The sequence below is a fragment of the Chenopodium quinoa genome, unplaced genomic scaffold, assembly GCF_001683475.1.
Source record: "Chenopodium quinoa cultivar QQ74 unplaced genomic scaffold, ASM168347v1, whole genome shotgun sequence".
NCBI classification, from domain to species: domain Eukaryota; kingdom Viridiplantae; phylum Streptophyta; class Magnoliopsida; order Caryophyllales; family Amaranthaceae; genus Chenopodium; species Chenopodium quinoa.
The window spans coordinates 8,286,924-8,309,368 of NW_018745684.1; the positions used below are offsets into that span (position 1 = coordinate 8,286,924).

The 22,445-nt window shown below is 41.2% G+C and overlaps 1 protein-coding gene across 1 annotated transcript; it reads right to left on the bottom strand.

Annotated features, from left to right (window-relative positions):
• Nucleotides 1-6,657: 6,657 nt before the first annotated feature.
• On the bottom strand, nt 6,658-7,530 carry LOC110718029. Its single transcript, XM_021896831.1, has one exon. The coding sequence runs from the start codon at nt 7,528-7,530 to the stop codon at nt 6,658-6,660; it is 873 nt and encodes a 290-aa protein (XP_021752523.1).
• Between the last annotated feature and the right edge of the window lie 14,915 nt (nt 7,531-22,445).

Here is a 22,445-nt window from a genome sequence, read left to right on the forward strand (position 1 = left end):
TTTTTTTCAAATAAAATTATGTAATTCAGTTTTAATTATTAAAAAAATAAAAATCAGAAAAATAAATTAAAATTTTTATCGGGAAATAATTGAATATAATTAATTAAAATTTAAATTCGGATATGTTAATTATATCATTGATATATAATTTTTAAATATCTAAATATAATTTAAATCAACGTGTTTTGTGTGCGGCTGACCACACTATGTGCCCGCTTTTAAAACAATTTTTTTTTTCCTAATTTCTTTACATAAATATTTTAGTTATTCCACCATATAATTATGAGTAATCCCTATAACACTGAACGAATAACCACTGTAATATTAACCGAATAACCCCTATAGCACTGACCGAGTAACCCCTATAACACTGATGAAGTAACCCCTGTAACACTAATCGAGTATCCTCTATCACACTAACAAAGTAACCTCCAGCGGCCGGCTAGCTACATATAAAAGTTGGTGAATTCAATATATATCAATGATATAATTAACATATCCAAATTTAAATTAATATTAAAACAAAAATTAATTGGGGGGGGGGGGGAAGGAGATCTAGGTGATTTTTCAGGGTGGGAAAGGGAGGCGGGTGGTTTCGGAGGTGGGGGAAGAGATTTGAGGTGATTTTGTGGCATAATTAACCAAACTCCATTCATCTTGTAGTCATTAAGGGTATCTAGTGCATTTGTGTGAAAACTTAGGGGTATGTAATATATTTAGATTAGTCCAATGGTATACGGTAAATAAAGCTAAAACTCATAATTATATGGTGGAATAACTGAAATATTTATGTAAAGAAATTAGGAAAAAAAAAAATTGAGCTTGAACTGTTTGGATTTGGATTAGAGTGATATGACCACCAAAAATCAAGGTGTTGGATGAGCCAGAGATTGCGCCGAAATCCCTTAATCTATTCTGAACCAAATTGTGCTCCACCCTTACTTATCATTAATCAACGTTAAGTATTGTTTGATAAAACCGTGTCTATATATTCTCAAATAGATCTCTTAAAACACATTTAAAGGGTGGATCTTGTTGCAAACATGTTAAAACACATGGAATATTTTTTTCATTAATTTTGGTGGAAAAATAGTCAAGTCCAGTATAACAAAGTATAGATATACAGTAAACAACCTCAATTAATCCGATTACTTTTCCAAACTAGTAATAGAAAAGGATGATAATTAGGATACCACCTAATAACAAATACAGAATTTACTCCGTAATATAAGGAATCCTTCCCCGCTCGCCTTCTAAGATAAATATTAAGGTACCTCGAAAAATGAGGTTAATGACTTCCCAAACCTCCCTTTTCCTTACACGATCACACCTCATTATCTCATTTAGCACCACTTACCCTACTATAATCCATTATCCCAATCCACAAATACTCCATTAGTTACTCCTTTGAATCAACAAAGTACAAGTACTATTTTAGGGTACAACATTCAAAAAAACAAAAAGTTAGCACCCTTAAAAAAAAATGCATGAGACATATTTTTCTTTAGATACGGCTGAGGACTCGGTGGGCTACATATTTCAAGCCAACCTCCTAAAACACCGCCTAAGTTGAATGCCGCCTAAATATATAGTGGTTGACTAACTACTGACACGTATTTGACTTCAATTCATGTCATCGCTCAATTGTTTAGTCTTCATGCATGTATTAAACAATTAGATAGTGTACATGATACAACAATCTAATTGTATGTATGAACACAATAAGATTATTATTTAAAAATTAAGTCATAGTTTATATATCAAGATTTAAATATATAGCACACTGATTTTTGTGCAATTTTTTTGGTTTTAATGGTAAAACAATTAAGTTGTTGTACTAATTGTACCACATTAGTTGTGCTGCGTTACATTACATAGTTTCCGGTTTTAGCTCAGTTCTCTCTATTGGGGGACATTTTTTTTTTTTTGTATTAATTTATTTTTTAGTTAAGGAGAAGACGTCTAGTCGATTGAAATCTCGCACAATTCAATTATTTCAGGTTAACAGGCAAGGCTCTTTAAAGTTCGAATTGAGGAATACTATAAGTTAGAAAATGTCCACCCTCAAAGTGTCTCTAGTTGAAATTGATTCTACAAAGTTAAGATTGCGAGAACCCTTCTCCGTTTCTTTGTGTTGAACTGAGTTGAATTGAACTAAAATTAAATAATGTACTGATGTAAGTTGAATTAAACTAAATTAAACTTGAATTAAGTAAAAAAAAATCCCTAATACTACTTGATTGATTAAGGAGTATTATTTTATTTATATGAAAAAATTATGTTATCTCTTTAAAACGGCATCTTTAAGCCTAACATGGTCTTAGAAAAAAAAAACCTTTTATCTTTGATTGGGTGATTTTTGGGAAACATGAGACTGATATTTTGCTGACATAGTAAGGAATGATAACTAATTATAGTCAATGGTACATTTTCTTAAACTAACAAAACAAAATACTCCGTAATGAGTTTTTTATAAATTTTTGGGGAAATTAAAAGGTAAGCAATGGGACCACTTAGGATTTTAGAAGGTAAGGGGAGATTGGTAATTTTACTAGACTCAAGTGCTCTTCATGAGATTCGATTTATGTACCTACACTTTGCTACATACATAGGTACATCCGAGACAAAGTTTATGCTTATTTAGAAGATGTATTTAGTGAAACTATATGAAAAAATAGGGAAAAAAAAAAAATTAGTGTGTTAAACTAAATCACTTATTAGGGACATTTTATTAGCAGAATTTACACATTGGTAAAACTATTAATAATTCGCATTAGCAATCAAATAACATTTTAATTAGGAGATCATAAGTTTTGTTTGGTCACCAATTACTTTGTATGATTATCTTGATGTAATATGAAGGGGAACAAGGACTTACGTTAAATTTAATATTACAATGTTAGATGTGTTAGAAGGAAGAAAAAAAAAAAAAAGGGGGGGGGCAATTTTGTATTGGGTGTGGGAGAGCATAATTAATTAAGAATCTAACTTTTTAATGAGAAAAGATTTAAAAATAAGTGTAAAATTAACCTAAGAAAAAGAAAGTGTGAAACTAACATTGAAGAGCCGGAGTGTCAGAAAAAAAATAGTCGAACGTACTTATCCAACACGTGTAAATTTACAGTATAATATTCAAAATTATAATCGGTACACTGTTCATATTGCACCAATTTATATTAGTATAAATTGGAGGCAAAATAATTCCCGTCAGTTGGTAAATAATAAAAGAAAGTTATTTGAAACCTCAAATGATTAAATGGCGATGTACATCCCTCCTAAATATTTGCGCCAAATTAATTATTTTGTGTAATTTACTTCCATTATACTCCCTCCTTTCCCGAATGATAGTCACTATTTCCATTTTTGGACACCCAAAATGTTAGTCACATTTCACATTTTTTTGTTCCCATACAATAACACAAAATTACTTATATGCCCTCAATTTTTTTGGCTTTATTATCTGTGATACCCAAAATACTCTTATAATTGTGTTTGTACTTGTGCCATAATGAATGAATTGTCTCCCTTGATTTTTGGTGTTCTGAATACTTTTGAAGCGGTGCTTTCTCTCTCTTAATTTCTCTCTCTTATTTTCTCTCTCTTCATTTCTTTGGTTTTCTGGGTTCTTCCATTGAAGAACAACTCATTTCTTCATTCTCTCTCTTAAAATCGAGCAACTTGGGGTTCAAAAGCGCCGGAAAAATTGTTGATTTTTTCTGTACGTGTTCGAACGAATCAAAGCCTTCATCTAATTTTGTGAATCCGCCCTTTTTAAAGGTGATAGGTATCGTTTTTTTTTTTCGATTTTCTGTATATTTTTTTTTCAATTTTCTGGTCTGAGTAATTTGATTATATGGGGTATTTCTTGATTCTTTATGATGTTTTACTGAAATAATTACAATTTTTGGATTATTTTTGCCGATGTTTACTTCTTTGCCATGGATCTTGATTTCGTTCAATGTTATGGAGTATGATTTGGATTTAAAATATGTTCCCCTAAATCTTGATTATATTGTGAATATTTATGTTTGCGATTTTATATATTTTCCCTAGTAAGGTTATCTGTTCAATTTTGTGAATTAGGGTTTCACTGTTCACATGATTTAGGGGTCAATGTTCAATTGCATGTATATTTATTTATTTAGTTGCATGTACACTTCACTATTCAATATATGAGAGCTATGATTTGGAAACAATGTTAGAGGTTTAGTTATGTATTGTTGACATTGTTATAACATGAGTCCTTTTGTTTGAATGCTTCATGGTTGAAACAGGAACAAAGGACCCATTGTTATGCATCTTGAGTGATTGTATACTCATGTTGGTTTGATGTGTGGGTGTCTTTAGTACTTGTGTACTCATATAATGATATTGGTTTGATGTGTGGCTGTCTTGAGTACTTGTATGCTCATATAATGATATTGGTTTGATGTGTGGCTGTCTTAAGTACTTGTATACTCATATAATGATATTGGTTTGATGTGTGATTGTCTTGAGTGATTGTACACTCATTTAAACATGTTGGGACAATGTATACTCATTTACACTTGCTTTTTTGATGGTTGGCTGTCTTAATTGGTTACATGTTGATTAAGTCATGATTGAGTGAGTCCCCTGGTTTCTTTTCAGGTTGCCTGTGACCATGAGTCAGTCCCCTGGTTCAAATGAATCACACTCTCATCACACTCACAACTATGAAATGTATAGAAAGCAGAAGGCAAGCGGAGAAGAGGTTGATAAACCATCTAATTCTCCAGCCAAACCACCAAAATCTCCAGCTAAACTCCCATCTACCTCTAATGTGAAAGCTCCTGCCAACTCTCCTGTCAAACCCCGTGTTCCCATTCCTTTGGACCAACAAACTAGTTCACTTATTGACAGGATATTAGCTGATTCCAGATCACACTACACATCTGAGTCCTACCAATGCACTGACCGTGACTGTGAATTAGGCAGTGGCTATGATGGGAAGCACAGTTACAGCAATGACACTTTGAGAATTAGATTGGAATTGTCCCAACAGGAATGCCTCCTGCAGACTCTGACTATTGGCCTCATAATTGGTACAGAAGGCAATGCAGGAAGAAGGGTTTGCCAAGACCTTATGACAATGTGGACTCAGACTGTTCAGACTCCAATGATGATGATGGTGGTTGCTCCCCTTCTAAGTTGCCTATGTCCCAGAGAAAGGATTCTGATAATGAATCTCACAGCTAAGTTTCAGAATGCCTTGCTGTTATTTGTTGTGGTTTCTTTTGTTTTCTAAGACTGGGGATAATTGAATGTGATGGTTGGTTGTATTTAGAACATGAGGATTATCTTGTTGGTTTTGTTTTGGTTTTTTTGTTGTTGATGATGATGATGATCTTTGGTAGTCTTGTTGATATGCTCTTTTGGATTGGGTTTTAATTTTGTTGCCTATTATCATGATATGTTGGTTAAATATGCCTTGTTGGTTGCCTATGTTGGTTGGATATGCCTTGTTTGGATATGCCTTGTTGGTTGCCTAAAATTGTACTTGTATACTCATGTTGGGTTGATGTTCGGCATTTTTTGATTACTTGTATACTCATTTTGGGTTGATGTGTGGCTGTTTTGAGTACTTGTATACTCATGTTGGGTTGATGTGTGGCTGTTTTGAGTACTTGTATACTGATGTTGGTTTGATGTGTTGCTGTGTTGAGTATATGCCTAGGATGAGGTCTGTGATGATATTTTATTTGGGCATTTAGAAGGCATATAGGATCTTGTTCATGTCATTTAGACCACAAGGTACCATTTTCCTCAAGGAATCTATAAAGCATGATATGAGTTTTATTTGGCTGCTCAATTTGCCTATTATGATAAAAACTTTAAAATCTAAGACCTTTTGTCATAACATGTCCTTACACTTAGTGTTTTATTACCAATGGGATATATGTTTAGATGTTCAAATTATTGACCACTTCACAATTATCCCATTAGGTAATAAGACATTATGTGAGTGATCCTAATTTGATAAGGTCAATGATGAATGATGGGAGTATGATGTTAGGAGGCATTTTGTTTTTGCCATATAACATGTATTGTGATTTGGTGACTTGTTTGGTTAGATGAGATTGCTTGTGTGTCCTTTGTGTGAGCTTGTAATCCACAATATAAGTCTTCAATGAATATGCACTAAATGCCCTGAGACCTTGCGTATGTTGTAATTTAACTTATGTTACTTATGTTGTTCAACACTTGGGGTGTGTAAGTAGTTTATACAATGGTATTTACCTATTTATACACTCCATCTGTTGAAACAACATAAGGTGTTGGTTTTATTTGACAATGATGAGTCTTTTTTTGTTGAGATGCCCAACTTTAAATGCCCTATCATTCTGCTGTCCTTAGAGAATAACTCAGACTACTCTTGAATTATTTTCTTTGCTGACTATGGATTGTGTGTGGATGTTTGGTTGGTGTGTCAATGATGCTTGGGGACAATCTGAGTTAACAATAAAAGAGTGCAATGACAGTTTTAGAGCACTTTGTTTTCCAAAATTTTTGTGCATGTTTCATTCCATAATAAAGGATTTGATTACATATTTATATTCACCTAATGTCTTAACCAAAAGATAAGAACAAAATATAAAAATAAACATGCCAAATTTTTTTACACTTGACCCCTATTCACTACTCTGCATTGGCATTTGAAGTAGATGCTTCATGATCATTTACCATAACAGGCCTATATGCCTCTGTGTTTGGTCTTTCTTGTGTGTTGTGCTCTTCAATTGCTTGTGTGTTGTCAATGTTGACCTCTTCAGTGTCTTGCTCATCATTTGAGTCTGGCTTGTCCATGTACACTCTCTCCCATGCACCAATCACAGCCCACATAGGAGCTTCTATAGGATCTTTTAGCCTTCCCTCTCTTTCCAGCCTATCTTTGTTAACATGTGGAGGTTGAAATCTGTTAGAACCTTTACTTTTCAGAATTTGGTTCATTGTGTGGCACAAAGTTACCCACACCTTGAACAGCCTATTATGAGGTAGCTCACTAAATGCATCTTCAACAGCTTTTATCAACTGGTCTGGTGTCTTTGCCATTTTCTTGTGTTGAAGTGATTGAATGCTTCTAAAAAAGCCCAAATCCAGAACATTCATGTCTGGACTGTTTGGTGGTTGCTGAGTTAATATAAAAGTGAACCCTGGTTGTTCACAATGTTCTTTCCAAACTGCATCATCTTGAGTAATATGTGCCTTTGCATTATCTTGCTGAATGTAGATTGTGTTGTGTTGACCTGTGTGAGGCCATTTTTCCATAATTGTTGGAATGACTTTTTCAATCAACATCCACCTTGAGACATCCCTGTTGATTGGATCAATTACCTTTGTGACCATTTCTCCCTTTTTCCTGTATTTTGAGGACCTAAGTGCTGGCTCCTTTTTTACAAATGGAAAAATGCCTATTTTCCCATCAAAAATGACTTCTTTTTCTGCATTGTACCAAGGTTTTGCAACTGCTCCTTGGAACATGAATTTTGGAATGAACTTGGCTGATTGCATTACTCTATGTGGACCTTTTTCTCCTTTTGCTAAATATGACCTATGTGTTTTTTTAGTCAGTGTAAACCATTTTTCATCAATATGTACTGTATTGTATGTTTCGGGGTTTTCTGATGTCCTGCGGGAGAGTTACAACACCGAGACTGGAACCGGCCGCCTGTACCTGCAAAATAACGGAGACTCCTAGGAGCTCCGCCTCCAACGGTCAAGTTAGTACTTGTTTTAGGAGTAATGAGTGCGGAAATTAAAGTGATTTAGTCTCTCTAGGTGAGAGTGTTTAATGTATAATCCGTGTGTTATTAGAGTTCTCCCCCCCTTAATGAGGATTAAGAGGAGTATTTATATCCTCGGGAAGCGTGCCAGTCTCTTGGTTTAGGGTAAACCTAGGGCTGACTGGGCCTCATAACAGGATTGGGCCTTGGTGGCCGGTTTTCCCATTTGGCATGGGTGGACACGTGGCGTGTCTCAATTGGTCCGCAGAGGACGAATCTGTAATTGACACGTGGCAGGCTCCTATTGGCCTACGTGAAAGACACGTGGCGGAACCTGGTTGGTCCACTTGTCAGACGGTGATTGGTGGATAAAAATCCCCTAATCATTTGCCCCTCACAGGTGGCACGTGACTGGTCACGTGTCACCTGTGACAGGTGTCGCATGATGACAGGCGACGGCCTGCTGCAGGTGTCACCTTGCAAATGGCCGAGAGATTTTCCCGCCCAAATTTTGAATTTGGAAGCGACCCTTCGCCTTCTCACTTTGCCTATATAAGGAAGTGCTGACTTCGGTCATTTTTCACATTTGAGAACTTTGCGAGAGAACATTCGGACCCCTGAACTTGCTCTGACACTTTTGTTGCCTACCGCCTGCTCTGACAAGCCGTTTGCAAGGGATTTCAGAATTTCATCAGTCGTCACTCGTTCAGGTAACCGTCGGTTCTCTTATTCTTAATTTTTTTTCTTATTATTATTTTTTGAAATGGCACCATGGAAGCACACGACACGACCTAAGTTAGTGATCAGCCGGTCACCGGGGACGGCTGAATCTAGGACTAGGAGTGCCGCCTGCCCTTTTCTGGACCCATCTTTGCCCTTTATACAAAGTCCGACTGTATCTGTGTCTATGCAGAACGTGATGGCCAGAACAAAGAAGACTGCTAGGATCTCAAACTCGGACGGCTCCTCCCATAGGGTGCCCATTAGTGAAACATCTGACCAGGCGCCAGATGTAGAAAGGAAACAAGGCGGCTGCCAAGCCGACAGTTCTGAGGGAGGGGGCAAGGTGGTCCCTTCCCATTTTACCGTTGATATGTCCAACTTTTCTCCTGCTCCTTCTGAGGGAGAGGAGGCGGGCCCCTCTGGGAGAGGGGAGGAGTCGTCCTCTTCGGACTCGTCAGAGGACGAGTCCGAGTCCTGCTCTTCTGGCCACGCTTCTCCAGGCTCAGAAGAAAGAAACAGCCGCCTACAAGAGGCGAGGCTTTCTCATGCAGTTGAGAAGGGGGGCAATTGGGCGGAGCCGTCCGCCTCTTACAGAGAGGAAAACACCCCCTACTACTGCACGGTACCCCGGGGCCGGATCGCGGCCATGAAAGACAAAGTGGAGAGCTTTATAGCTAACCACAGAATGGGCCCCGGATTTTTACTGTTCGTGCCAGATCCAGAAGACACTGTCGTCTGGCCGGCTGGTACCAGCTATGATGGCGGCTGCTTTGGCTGCTATGAGGCGGCCATCAAAGCTGGACTGCGTTTCCCATTACATCCGGCTGTTCAGCGGATTTTAGATGGGTATGATTTGGGGTTGTGGCAGTTAGCCCCCAACTCTTGGGTAAACGTACTCGGCTATGTGGCCGGGTGCGAAATGTACGGGGTGGAGCCAAACTTTGAGGCTTTCGCCCACATGAACTATCTCAGCCGGACCCCTAAGTCGGGCGGCGCCGGCTGGTATCAATTAACAAGCCATAGGGGCTACCTCATGACGAGAGGTAAGGCGAACAAATGGAAGGATTGGCGGAACACCTTCCTTATCATCGAGGGTTCAGACACGGAGCTGAACAAACGCTTTAACAAGTGGAATAGGGATCCGCCTCTTCTCGCAGGCGGCCGCAGCATGCCGCCTGTTCCCCCAAAGGCTAAAAAAGAGATCCTAGACAAAGGACTCTTCAAAGTAGAGACTAGGGTGAACTCTACTTCAGGGGTACGAGAGCAAGTACCCCTGAACTGCGTCCCGAGCTTCAAGTGGCTCTATGACGAGTACTTTTTGGCCGCCTGTGGCCTCAGCAGTCGGTGTTCTAGAGGTAGCCGGCCTGACAAATACTCTGTTTTTCACGCCTTGTTTACTTGGGATTTTTACTAACTTTGCTGTTTATTTTTTGCAGCTGACGCCATGAGTAAAATAACAGCATCCAAGACTGCGGCGGCCATGTTGCGGGCCTCTCTCATGCAACAGTCTTGTACCGACTCCCCCAACAAGGGGGCACCCTTGGTAGGCCTCGAAACTCTTCCTCTTTTAGGAGTTGGCTTATGCATATACTAACTTTTTTTTTTTTTTTCAGTCGGGCACTCCAAGAGCTTCTTCCTCGCAACAGCCGGACCCCAAGGCCCGGAGGACGACTGTTGCAAGCTCTCCTGGGTCTTCCAGGAAAACAGTGGCGGCTGAGAAGCAGCCGGCCACTTCTTCTAAAACTCCGGCGGGGCCGCCTAGAAGTATGGACAATTACTTGTAAAAACTTTCACTTGCTTTCTTCTTGACTAGGTCTAACTTGCTTTTTTACGCTTGATGCAGCCGGCCCTCAGGAGCCTGACTTGGTAGAGGTAGCCAAGTCCATGATCAAAGCAGTTCCTCCATCTGAAAGGGAGGCGGTCAGGGGTGTCGGCACCCTTGACCTTGATGGGATTGCAGGGGTCCTTGCTGAGGTATACTTAGCATTTTTTGTATTTGAGTTCCAGGACGCCTGTTATCTTGTTTTGAAACTGACGCCTGTTCCCTTTTTACTTAGGCCCTGCTTCGAGTGAACGGCCTTCGCAAGCCGCTTGATCGGAAAAACAAAGAGGTAAAGGCTGCAAAAGCTATGGCCGCCTCTAACTGTGATAAGGCAATGTTTCAAATTGCCCAAAATGAAGTTCTGACAATTGATATTCTTTATTATCAGGCGCAGGCTGCCGCCGCTATCCGGGCTCAGTTAGAGGCGGCCCAGAAGAGGAACAGCGAGCTGGAGGCGACCGTCTCCAACCTCAAGGCCGAGCTTAAACCTCTCCGCCAAAAGATACTCTCATACGATGCCATGGAAAAATCCTTGGCTAACGTAAAAGAACGCCTGGTGACCCAGGAGAAGAGTCTAACCAAAGAGCTCTCGGAGAAGGCTGAGCAAGAGAAGAGAGAGCTCTCGGAGAAGGCTGAGCAAGAGAAGAGAGAGCTCGTCCGAGAGATGATTGAAGACTCTTCCCAGATCCAGCGCATGACCTGGAGCCGCCTCTTCCCCAGTGCCGACTTTGCCTCGTGGGAAAAAACGTACCGCCAGTGTTCTGAAATATATAATCAAGAGATCCTGGCGGCTACTGAGGACGAGGCGTTGGAGGAGGCCTTGGTTGAGGATGAGCAGCCGATAGTGGCGCTTGTGCCACTTGGGGGCAAGGCATCGAAAAAGGATGCAGCTGAAGCCGAGTCCAGCAAGAAGAGTGCTGACCAGGCGACAACTGCTAATACTGAACTGCCCCCTTCTTAAGCTTTATGTATTCTTTCCACGGCCTGCGTGCCGTTTGATTGTATTTACCCGGCCAGGGGGCCGGGGTTCTGAATATTTTTATCTTCATTAATGAAATCATTTTTTGCTTGAAATTTGTCTAAGTGTTGAATATTTGATATTGCATTGTACACTATATCGACTGTTTTGCATGGCCGATTGTAGACAGGTACGGATGGTCCGCCTATGCCCCTGGACGACTGGTTGTCTGTTTCCAAGCTGGGCGATCAGTCGGCCATTTATTCAATCGGTATTGTTCCCGTTAAAAGATTGGATTATCTTTAGGCAGGCGGTCCTGTTATTAGTAAAATTAACCAAAGGGTTTTCTTACTTAGACTTGTAGGCAGTCTATGACTGGATTACCCTTAGGCAGGCGGTCCTAGTCGCCGAGTGATTTGAGTAGTAGGGTATCAAGCGGTGGGTACCGGTTGTTCCCCTTTATTCGCCAATGTTTGTTGGCTATTAACTCGAAGGGAAACCTAGTAGGAATAGTAGTTTGAATGCCCTTGTTTGCCAAAAAACAGGTGGTCTATTCAAACTTTTTAGGTTCCATACCAAGCTTGGGAGGATGACTGAGTTAACGTTGGTGTTACTCAGTCGTCCTCATTCTAGATTGAGTAGTAGAGGTACCAGGCGGCAGAGGCCGGCTGGACCCCTTGATTCGCCAATGTTTGTTGGCTATTAACTCAAAGAGGTACCCCCTGCATTTATCCCAAGTAATACAGGCGGTAATCCGACTCAGATGTCAACTGTTACCACTAGTTTGGCTAGTGACAAAAGTTATCCTTGTCTCAAAAACGGCTACGTGGTTGCCCTTGGGGACAGTCGTATAGGTGCCGTGTGATTAGTTTATAGAACAATGTTCCACCCAAAAGGGAGCTGCTCTCTGCGACGAATTTCATCCGGATGGATGCCGTCGGACGCCTGCTATAATGTTGGGACAGGTCGAATTGAATTTTTTTATATTTTGATCAGTTGGCTTGACGCTTGGTCTGATCATGTTTTTTGATAGTTCTTGGTGAACTGTATTATGTGAGGGTAGCCGACCATAAAGGTACAGGCGGCATGGCCCTTTAAAGGAGTAAAATACTCGATGGAGAGTAGCCGACTGTAAAGGTACAGGCGGCATGCCTCTTTGAAGATAGAGTAAAATACTCAATGGAGAGTAGCCGACTGTTGGTCAGTTGGCATGCCCCTCTTTAAATAAAAATGAATATAAAAATGGAGAGTAGCCGACTGTTGGTCAGTTGGCATGCCCCTCCTGATACAAAATTGAATATTAGTCCTTGACTTTACATTAGTCCTTGACTTTACATTTTTTCAAAAGAAATATTTCTTAAGATTATCTATGTTCCAAGTTCGAGGTAACGGCTGGCCGTCTGGTGTTTCCAGACGGTAGGTACCGTCTCTAACCTCGTCATATATTCGGTAGGGGCCTTCCCAGTTGGGAGTTAGCTTGCCAGACTCGTTAGCCCTACCAACTGCTTCCATTTTTCTAAGTACAAAGTCCCCCACCTTGAGTGGACGCCTGTGCACTTTTCTGTTGTATGATCGAGTCATTCTCAGGCGGTAGATCTCATGGCGCAAGACAGCATTGCCCCTCTTTTCGGGGAGGGAGTCTAACGCCAGGCGCATGGCTTCCCAGTTTGCCTCTTCTTCATATAGCATTACTCGAAGAGTCGGCTCGTAGTGTTCTATTGGAAGAACAGCTTCCGCACCATAAGTTAGGAGGAACGGAGTTTCTCCAGTCGCCCCTTTTTCAGTCGTCCTAATAGCCCAGAGAACATGTGGTAGTTCATCCGCCCATAGGCCGCCTGCTCGTTCAATCTTTTTCTTGAGACCGTCTGAGATGATTTTATTAAAGGCTTCTACCTGGCCGTTTGCTTGTGGACGGCCGACAGATGCAAAGTAGTTTGCAATTCCTTGGTCACCCAACCAGCTTTTGAGAACAGGCGTCTCAAATTGGGGACCATTATCAAAAACCATAGACATGGGAACCCCGAACCGAGTGATGACATTTTTCCAAATGAATGAAATTACATCTTTCGTCTTGATTCCCTTTACAGCCTCCGCCTCTACCCATTTAGTGAAGTAGTCAACAGCAACAAGTATGTACCTCCTGCCGCCTGTAGCAGGCGTATATGGACCCAGAATGTCCATGCCCCACTTAGCAAACGGTAGTGGGCTGTGAATGGTAGTGAGGTCAGTAGCCGGACGGTGAATTAGTTTGCCAAACCTTTGGCACTTGTCACACTTTTTCACCATCTCCATAGCATCAGTTTCTAAGGTAGGCCAGAAGTAGCCCTGGCGCCTTGCCCGTTGAGCAAGCGTCCTTCCACCTATATGTGAAGCACAGTAACCAGAGTGGAGATCGTCTAGTATCTCTCGTCCCTTTTCTGGAGTAACGCACTTTAAGAAGGGTTGTAGGTACCCCCTTTTGTGAAGTTCTCCCTTTATAATTTCAAAATTGGTGGCTCGTCTTTTCAGCACTGCCGCCTGTTGATGATCATCCGGCAGGATACCGTTTGTCAGATATGCCCTGATTGGATCCATCCAGGTTGAGCTTCTGTCTAGGATTCCAATAGGGTTTTCCTCGATGCTTCTCTTCTCCACTACCTCCCAAAAAACGGTTCGAGGAGTATCACAGGAGGCGGATGATGCTAATTTTGAAAGTGCATCCGCTTGGTTATTCTCTGATCTCGGCACTTGGACCAGATGGAAATCCTCAAGAGAGCCGACTGCTTGACGGACCGCCTGTAAATACATGATCATGGCCGGATGGGTCGCTTCGTATTCACCATTGTACTGACTCACTATTAATTGTGAATCGGAACAGGCGTCTATTTTTCTTGCCCCTGCCGCCTTGCACATGCGGATTCCAGCTAGTAAAGCTTCATATTCTGCCTCATTGTTTGAAGCCTGAAAACTGAAGCGTAAAGCATACTCGTACCTGTCGCCCTCTGGCGACTGACATATGACGCCTGCTCCACAACCATTTGAAGTAGAGCTTCCGTCCACATATACCTTCCAGACTTGGTCTGGAACTTGAGAGTCAGGAGGACGAGTCATCTCAACAATAAAATCAGCAAAGGCTTGCCCCTTCACTGCTTTTCTAGGCTCAAATGTAACTTCGAGGCTCTGTATTTCTATGGCCCATTTGATCATTCGGCCTGACGACTCCATGATGGTCAGTGGCCGCTTGATAGGTTGGTCTGTATACACGACGACTGCATGTGCCAAAAAGTAGGGCTTCAATTTTTTAACAGCCATGAAGAGTGCAAGACCAAATTTCTCCACTAGGGGATACCTCAACTCGGCATTTTTCAGTACGTGACTGACAAAGTAGACCGGGAGCTGACAGCCGTCTCTTTCAGCAAGAAGAACAGCGCTTAACGCATGATCAGAGACGGCCAAATACATGTAAAGTACTTCTTTGGGCAAAGGGCTGACTAGCCTCGTCAAGGAATGCAAATGAACTTTCAATTTTTGGAAAGCCGCCTCAGCATCCGGCCCCCATTCAAACCTTGCCTTTTTCTTAATTGCCTGGAAAAAGTATAGGAATTTGTCGCCTGATCGACTTAGAAATCTTCCCAAGGCCGCCAGACAACCTGTTAACTTCTGAACCTCTCGGACGGTACGGGGCGACTGCATGTCGATGACCGCCTGCACCTCCTCAGGGTTCGCCTCTATTCCTCTCTGATTAATGAGAAATCCGAGAAATTTCCCAGACTCAACTCCAAAGACACATTTCTTGGGATTGAGCATGACATGGTGCCGCCTGAGTGTGGCGAAAGTTTCTCGGAGGTCCGACAGATGATCTGTCTGAAGTTTAGACTTGACAATCATATCATCAATATATGCCTCGACATTTCTCCCAATTTGATCAAAGAACACAGTGTTTATCATACGTTGGAAGGTGGCCGGGGCATTCTTAAGACCAAACGGCATGACCGTGTAACAGTATAACCCCTGATCAGTGACGAAGGCCGTCTTCTCCTGATCTTTCTTCCACAAAGGAATTTGATGGAAACCAGAGTAGGCGTCCATAAAGCTCATCAAAGCATGGCCGGCTGTTGAGTCGACCAGGCTATCAATTTTAGGCAGAGGGTAACTGTCTTTGGGGCACGCCTTATTCAAGTCTGTGTAGTCTACACACATTCGCCAGGTACCATTCGGCTTTTTAACAAGAACCACATTTGCAACCCAGTCTGGGAAGTAACATTGCCGAATGAACCCTGCATCAAGTAATTTTTTAACTTCGTCGGCTGCTGCCTGACTTCTTTCTTCGCCATGGTTCCGCTTCTTTTGCCGTACGGGCTTCTTTTTCGGATCCACGGCCAGTTTATGTACCGCCAGCTCAGGACTAATGCCTGGCATTTCATGGACTTCGAATGCAAAGATGTCCTTGTATTCTTTCAACAGATTATGAAAGTCATCACCTAGGACCCCTAGAGCAGTCGTCCCAACTTTGACTGTTCTGTCAGGACGGGAGACATCTAGGATCAGGTCCGTATGCTCACCAGCCGGCTGAGGGCGAAATTCATCCGACCGCTCCTCTGCCAATGATTGCTATTTTTTATCTTTTCTTGCGGCCCCCATCTGGGATGCCTTTCTTTTCTTGCCGCCTGCTTCTTGATCAGGCGCACTACCCTTGACATTGTCAATCTTTCCTCCACTGGACCCAGCGGCCATAACAGTGGGCTTGACATCCGAGAGATAGCACTCTCGTGCCATCCTCTGATCTCCCCTTAGGGAGCCGACTGTTCCATTGTCCCTCTCAAACTTGAGCAACATAAGAGATGGGATTATTACAGCCTTGGAATTATTCAGGGTTGGTCGTCCCAGAATCATGTTGTAGGCCGAGAGTTCTTCTACCACCAGGAACCGGACTACCATGTGTCGTCCTTCCCCTTTTTCACCCAGGCGGATGGGTAGATCTACTCGTCCTACAGGGTGGACGACTCCTCCTCCAAACCCTACTAAAGGGTGGGAGGCCGGATGTATACAGTCAGTTTTGTACTTCAATTTTGATAGACATCTGCTACTGATAAGGTCTGAGGAGCTTCCAGTATCTATTAGGATTCGGCCAACTCTTTGATTGGCCACTTTGCATTCAATGACGATGGGGTCGTCATGCGGCCCCCTGATCCTTCCTAGATCTTCTTCAGTAATGACAATCTCAGGAAATGAATTTTTGGAGGGCTGTTCTGGGTGAACAGAATTTACATCTAGCCGCCTGATATTGTCTTTGTTGCCCCTAATAGTGGGACCTCCTCCTGCGAAGCCGCCTGAAATAGTGTAGACGACTGCATCATCTGTATCAGAGCTGTCGGCCTGTTGATTCTTTTTGGCCGACTGCTTTTTTGAGGAAGTGCTCCCCTTGGATTTTTTGACAAAAGAGTCAAGATCACCTTGCTCAGCCAGGCGGTCTAGGTACCGCATGAGACTGATGCATTCGCTGGTGTGATGACCAACGTCTTCATGATAATCACAGAATTTCTCTTGGTTCCGGTTGCTTGCAGAACCCTTCATGGGGACCGGCTTCTCAATAGAGATCCGTCCCTTGATTTCTTTTAGGATAGTTTGGCTATCCTTGCTAAACGCATACTTTGGGGAGTATGGTTTGAATTCTTTTTTCTTCTTCTGGGCCGGCTGTTTAGAGGAATCAGCCGCCCAGACCTCTTTTCTCTTCTTTTCTTTGTTTGACGACTGTATCTGTCGTCCTTCTTTTCTGTCGAACTTTTTCCCGTCCGACTGTTTCACTGTACTACAAAGATCAGTTGCCTGTATATAGGCTTCTGCTTCAATCAAAGCCTCCTGAAGAGTCGCCACCCTCTTTCGTACCAGATCAAATTTGAAGGTCGACCCGTCTTTGAGACCCCTGAAAAAGTCAGTATAAGCTACCTCATCTGGTAACCCTTGAATCTATATTCTCATCAGGTTAAACCGCCTGATGTAAGAACGAAGCCCCTCCTTCTCGCCCTGCTGAATTGTTCCCAAATCAAGGGTCGTTTTCTTCGCAGGGATGTTCATGGCAAAGTTGGAGGTGAACAAGTAAGCAAGCGTCCTGAAGTTGTTTACACAACCAGTCGGCAGGTTGCCGAACCATTGTTGTGCAATTCCTTTGAGAGTCGCTGGAAAACACTTGCACCAAGTGGGATCATCCAACCCTTGAAGGTACATTAGGTTGGAGAATGCCATCAGATGATCTTCTGGGTTAGTAGTGCCATCGTAGGCGCCTACTAACACATTTTTCACTTTGGCCGGCTGAGCGGCTTCAGTGATTTCCTTGGAGAAGGCCGACGGCTGTTCTCCAAGTCTAAGCAACCGTAGCTGCCAGTCCAAAGGTTGGACATTTTTAGCTGCGTGTCCACCAAACGGAGGTGGCTGCATAAAATACTGTTGCTGCGGTACAAACGGTAGGTTTGGTACCGCCTGGTCGCTATGAAAGCCTGACTGACGGGAGGTGCCGCCTGACTGACTCTCATGATACGACTGGGTATGCCTCGTCGAGGTATTTTGTAAACTTTCTTGAAAATTTGAAGTAGAGGCCGACTCTGACAGTCGGTCACTCTTCTTCTGTTCTAACAGCAGACGAGCGTCTGTGTATGTTTTCTTCGACCCGTCCGCCTGAATGTGACGAACAGGTTTCCTATTTCCTGGAGTAGGGAAACGGTATTTCGTAAGGTCAAGGGCAGGCGGCTCCCACTTCCTGGATTTAGGATGAGGAGTTCCCTCTCGCCCTTGAACCGGCTTCCTCTTGCCTGAGGTGGAAGGTTTCTTAGCCGACTGTTCCTTGGCCGGAACAGGCTTCTTATTAAGCAAGTCTTGAATTTCTCCCTTGAAGTCTCTCATGAAGGTCATGAGTTCGTTCCTTGTGACGGGAGCAGAACCATCAGCCGCCTGCTGCCGAACAGGCGGCATGCCTGTTGGCTCGCTTACAGTTTGAAAATGTTCCCGTTCCCTCCTTTCGGTCTGACGGGTACGTCGGGCCCTTAGGGTCCCGTCTGGAGTTGTGCGAGCTTCAACTTCAAGTTCATGGTCAGTATCATGGTCCGACTGGACTTGAAGGTCGTCTAGGGGACGCCTCTCTTCAGCAGTCGGTACAAACGTGGATGCCATCTCAGAAGTACTCTCCCCACAGACGGCGCCAAATGTTTCGGGGTTTTCTGATGTCCTGCGGGAGAGTTACAACACCGAGACTGGAACCGGCCGCCTGTACCTGCAAAATAACGGAGACTCCTGGGAGCTCCGCCTCCAACGGTCAAGTTAGTACTTGTTTTAGGAGTAATGAGTGCGGAAATTAAAGTGATTTAGTCTCTCTAGGTGAGAGTGTTTAATGTATAATCCGTGTGTTATTAGAGTTCTCCCCCCTTAATGAGGATTAAGAGGAGTATTTATATCCTCGGGAAGCGTGCCAGTCTCTTGGTTTAGGGTAAACCTAGGGCTGACTGGGCCTCATAACAGGATTGGGCCTTGGTGGCCGGTTTTCCCATTTGGCATGGGTGGACACGTGGCGTGTCTCAATTGGTCCGCAGAGGACGAATCTGTAATTGACACGTGGCAGGCTCCTATTGGCCTACGTGAAAGACACGTGGCGGAACCTGGTTGGTCCACTTGTCAGACGGTGATTGGTGGATAAAAATCCCCTAATCATTGTACATTGACTGGTACACTCTTTTTGTGCCTGGTGAATCTCCTACAATGCTGTTAAGTATGAATCTCAGCCTATCTAATCTGTTTTCTGGTGTAAGCTTTGGCTTTAATGCATTTGTGTGAGGTCTGACTTCCCCTCTCTCAATCAGTCTCTGGATTGTGCTTTTACCAACATTTAACATTACTGCCAAGTTCCTTTGGCATGATCTGTTCCCCATTGCCACTGCCCTTATGGCATCATTTGGAATTGTTATTATCTTTCTTCCACAATTGTGGAAGCCTGTTGACATGTTGTACTGTAACTGTGCATCCCTTTGTTCCTTCCCCTTTTTCCATATTCTGAGAATAGTTCTTGAGCACAGATTGAAATGATTGACTGCCTGTTGAATGGATCCATATTTCAGGTTTCCATTTGTTGACCTTGTTAATAGCCATATCAAAATGTCTAACTTGGCCCCACTACTGAGCCTCCTCCTTGTTGGCTGATGATGAGCTTCAGAGTTTTCTGGGTTGATTGGTGTTTGCTGATTGTTGATGTTGCTTGCCGTGTCTTGGTGATCTGATGTTGCTTGCTGATTGCTGTTGTTAGCTGCTGTCTCTATATGGTTGCTTGCTAGTTCAGATGCATCTGTTGCATCAGGGGAAGGAGTTTGGTTTAAGTCAAACCCAATGTTGTCATGGTTATTTTCTGAGTCAATCCGATCATCGTAGACAAAGTTGAGATCATACTGAAACATTTCAGCATCATTAGCAGCAGCATCTTCATCCATGTCATCATTCAAATTGAATTCTGAAGCCATTTGGAGTTGGAGGCAATGATGTGATTTGGGTGTCTTTGAATGTGTTTATTTTTTTTTAAAGTGTCAATTTTCTGTTCTTGAATTGTTTCTTTGTAAAATTCCCTCTCAAATGATTTGAAAATTTGAGAAGGAGTGGTTTTTATAAGGATTTTAGTTTTAACATTAGTCATGAATCCGTGTACTTTCATTCTATTGGATGATGTAATTTTTCAGCTAATTTGATTGGTTAAAAATCAATCACATGGATTACAAATGCATTGCTTTATTTTCATTGGCTGTGTAATAAAGACAAAAAAAAAACCCAAAGGTTTCTCTTTGTAATCTGCCCCTTTTTAATGACAGCAACTTTCTCTCTCTACCTTTTGTTTTGCAAATGATTGGGTTTTAGTTTCCAAGTACTTCATTTATTTCTCCTTAATTCCCGTGATTTTCACCCAAAAGTGACTATCATTCGGGGACGGAGGGAGTACATTTGTTCTTTGCACATTCTGAATTCTGATAATTTTGTCAGTAATTTTAAATTAGATATTCTTTTATTTTGTGCCAAATAATTGGCTATTCTTATTCAGAAGAACATTTAAATATGTGCATGTCATAGCTATGATTCGAATTCTAAGGTCGACCATTGGATGGTGGTTTCAACATGTTAGACAAATTAATTTATATAATTAACAATTAAACAATTTGGTTATGTATGGTCGGTTTGTTGCCTTTGGTCCTCATAACTTGTACCATAGAGATAGTAAAAAACACTCAACTAGCTAGGGTGAAGTGAATTGTGGGAGTGTGAGAGAATTGATTCCTCATTCAATGCTTACTCAAAAGTGTGTAAAATATGGAATCTCAATGATTTCTATGTAGGTTCCTAAGTAAAACAAATCGAAGCTATATATAGTTTATTTAAATAAATTTAGTTACACAAGATTAGAGTGAAATCTACTCATCTCTAAAAAACAGTTATGCAATTTCTTACACAAATCAGGATATATCAAGCAAAATGTGTTTTCTAAAAGGGGATCTAAATGATTCTGCTAAGTTTTGATGTTTCCTTTTGATGAGATCGAGGACTTGTTGGAGATTTTAGCTATTTAAAAAACCCTATCCTTTTGATGAAGGACTACTTTATTTTGTTGGAGATTTAGCTATTTATAAAATCCTATATGATATATGTTAAGGCAAACGAAAACTTAATAATAAACTATTTGTATACCTCGTATTCCCAATAGATAAACTTAATTAATAGATATGTTGTTCTAAATTAGAGTATCTGATAGTGGGAGTAGTATAGTCACTGGTACAGAGATTATGTCTATATGACCGTAACAATGGCTCTTGCATAGAAACATAGAAAAATCTTCTAACAATATTCCAAAAACAATAAGAATTTAGTTATAATTATTATTGTGTGGTCAAGGAGAGACTACACCAATACAATATAATGAAAACATGAAACCTAACTTAAAATATGAAACTTTGAGCATATTTTAAAGGTTCTAGAGAAAATGAGAAGTTTGTAATTGTCCCAATTGCAAATTTTGGGAAATGAATCAATTTTATTTTCAATCACTTTGGATTTTTTTATTTTTTTTTTCTGCATCACCTTTATATTTTGTTGATTGATTAACACATACATACATTAATCACAAGTACATTTGTTATATATAGAGTTCCTAAGTACTTAACTCTTTTATCAGTATACTATTTGTGAAACTTTCACAAGTACATTTGTTATACATCGACCTAATTTAACCTTTTGAGACTCTTTTATCAATAATCAATATGCCATTTAAAAAAAACATAAGAAAAAAAAGTCTATCAATAATTCAATATACTGTGTAAAACTTTGCTTCTTTTTAATTAGATTCCAAGATTTATATTGAAGGTGGAACCACTTAAAAAGTGGGAAGACTAGTTTGGAACCCTTCGGCCTTTGATAACAATCCTCTTAGAAAGATAAAACACATGTAACCACCAAAAGTGTCCACAAAAAGGATATTGGAATAGGTATTTTGGCTAATTGTGTATAGATGATAGGTCTGCATCTGATGCATGCCCATAATATTTCAAAAGTGTTAATTGAAGATGATATTTTACAGGGAAAAGCTCAGTGTCCATGGAAAATTCAGTTGTTGATGGAAGGTGTCAAGGAGTTGCTTCAAAATTTCACCTTTATTGATTCCCACCACATTTATAGAGAGAGTAATAGAATAGCAGAATATATGTTGCATATTTGGTTATTTAATGCAAGCTCATCACTAAGACATCAATCCGTTTATAGATAGTAAATTTTATTTTATTAAATATATATGATGCACATTTGAGTTGTTTTTGAGTACCAATTTGGCCAAGGTATATTTTAGGAATTGAATTTTTCGAGTCGGATACGGTTGGATTGAGTCAGTTTGAGTCTAGTATTTCTTAGCTGTGGGAAATAGATAATTATTTATCCGCATAACCGTATAAGTTAATGCCAACTATACAAGGCATAACCGTATAAGTTAATGTGTATTATGGACTATCAAATAGACAAATACGAGAGCACCTAAAAAAAAAAAAAAGATAAATACGAAGTATGAAGTACGAAGTATATCTGTAGTATGACCTAACTATAGCGGTCAACTACAAGGGCCACAACACACATTTGTTTAGCTATAATTGAAAGATGGCATTCAACACCTAGGATTATATTTTTTAGAGTCCGATATACTTAAGTGCGTGTTTGG

What these genes read in the sequence shown, in the direction of transcription:
- LOC110718029 (XM_021896831.1), bottom strand. Translation starts at nt 7,530, where the DNA reads ATGCAATCAGCCAAGTTCATTCCAAAATTCATGTTCCAAGGAGCAGTT.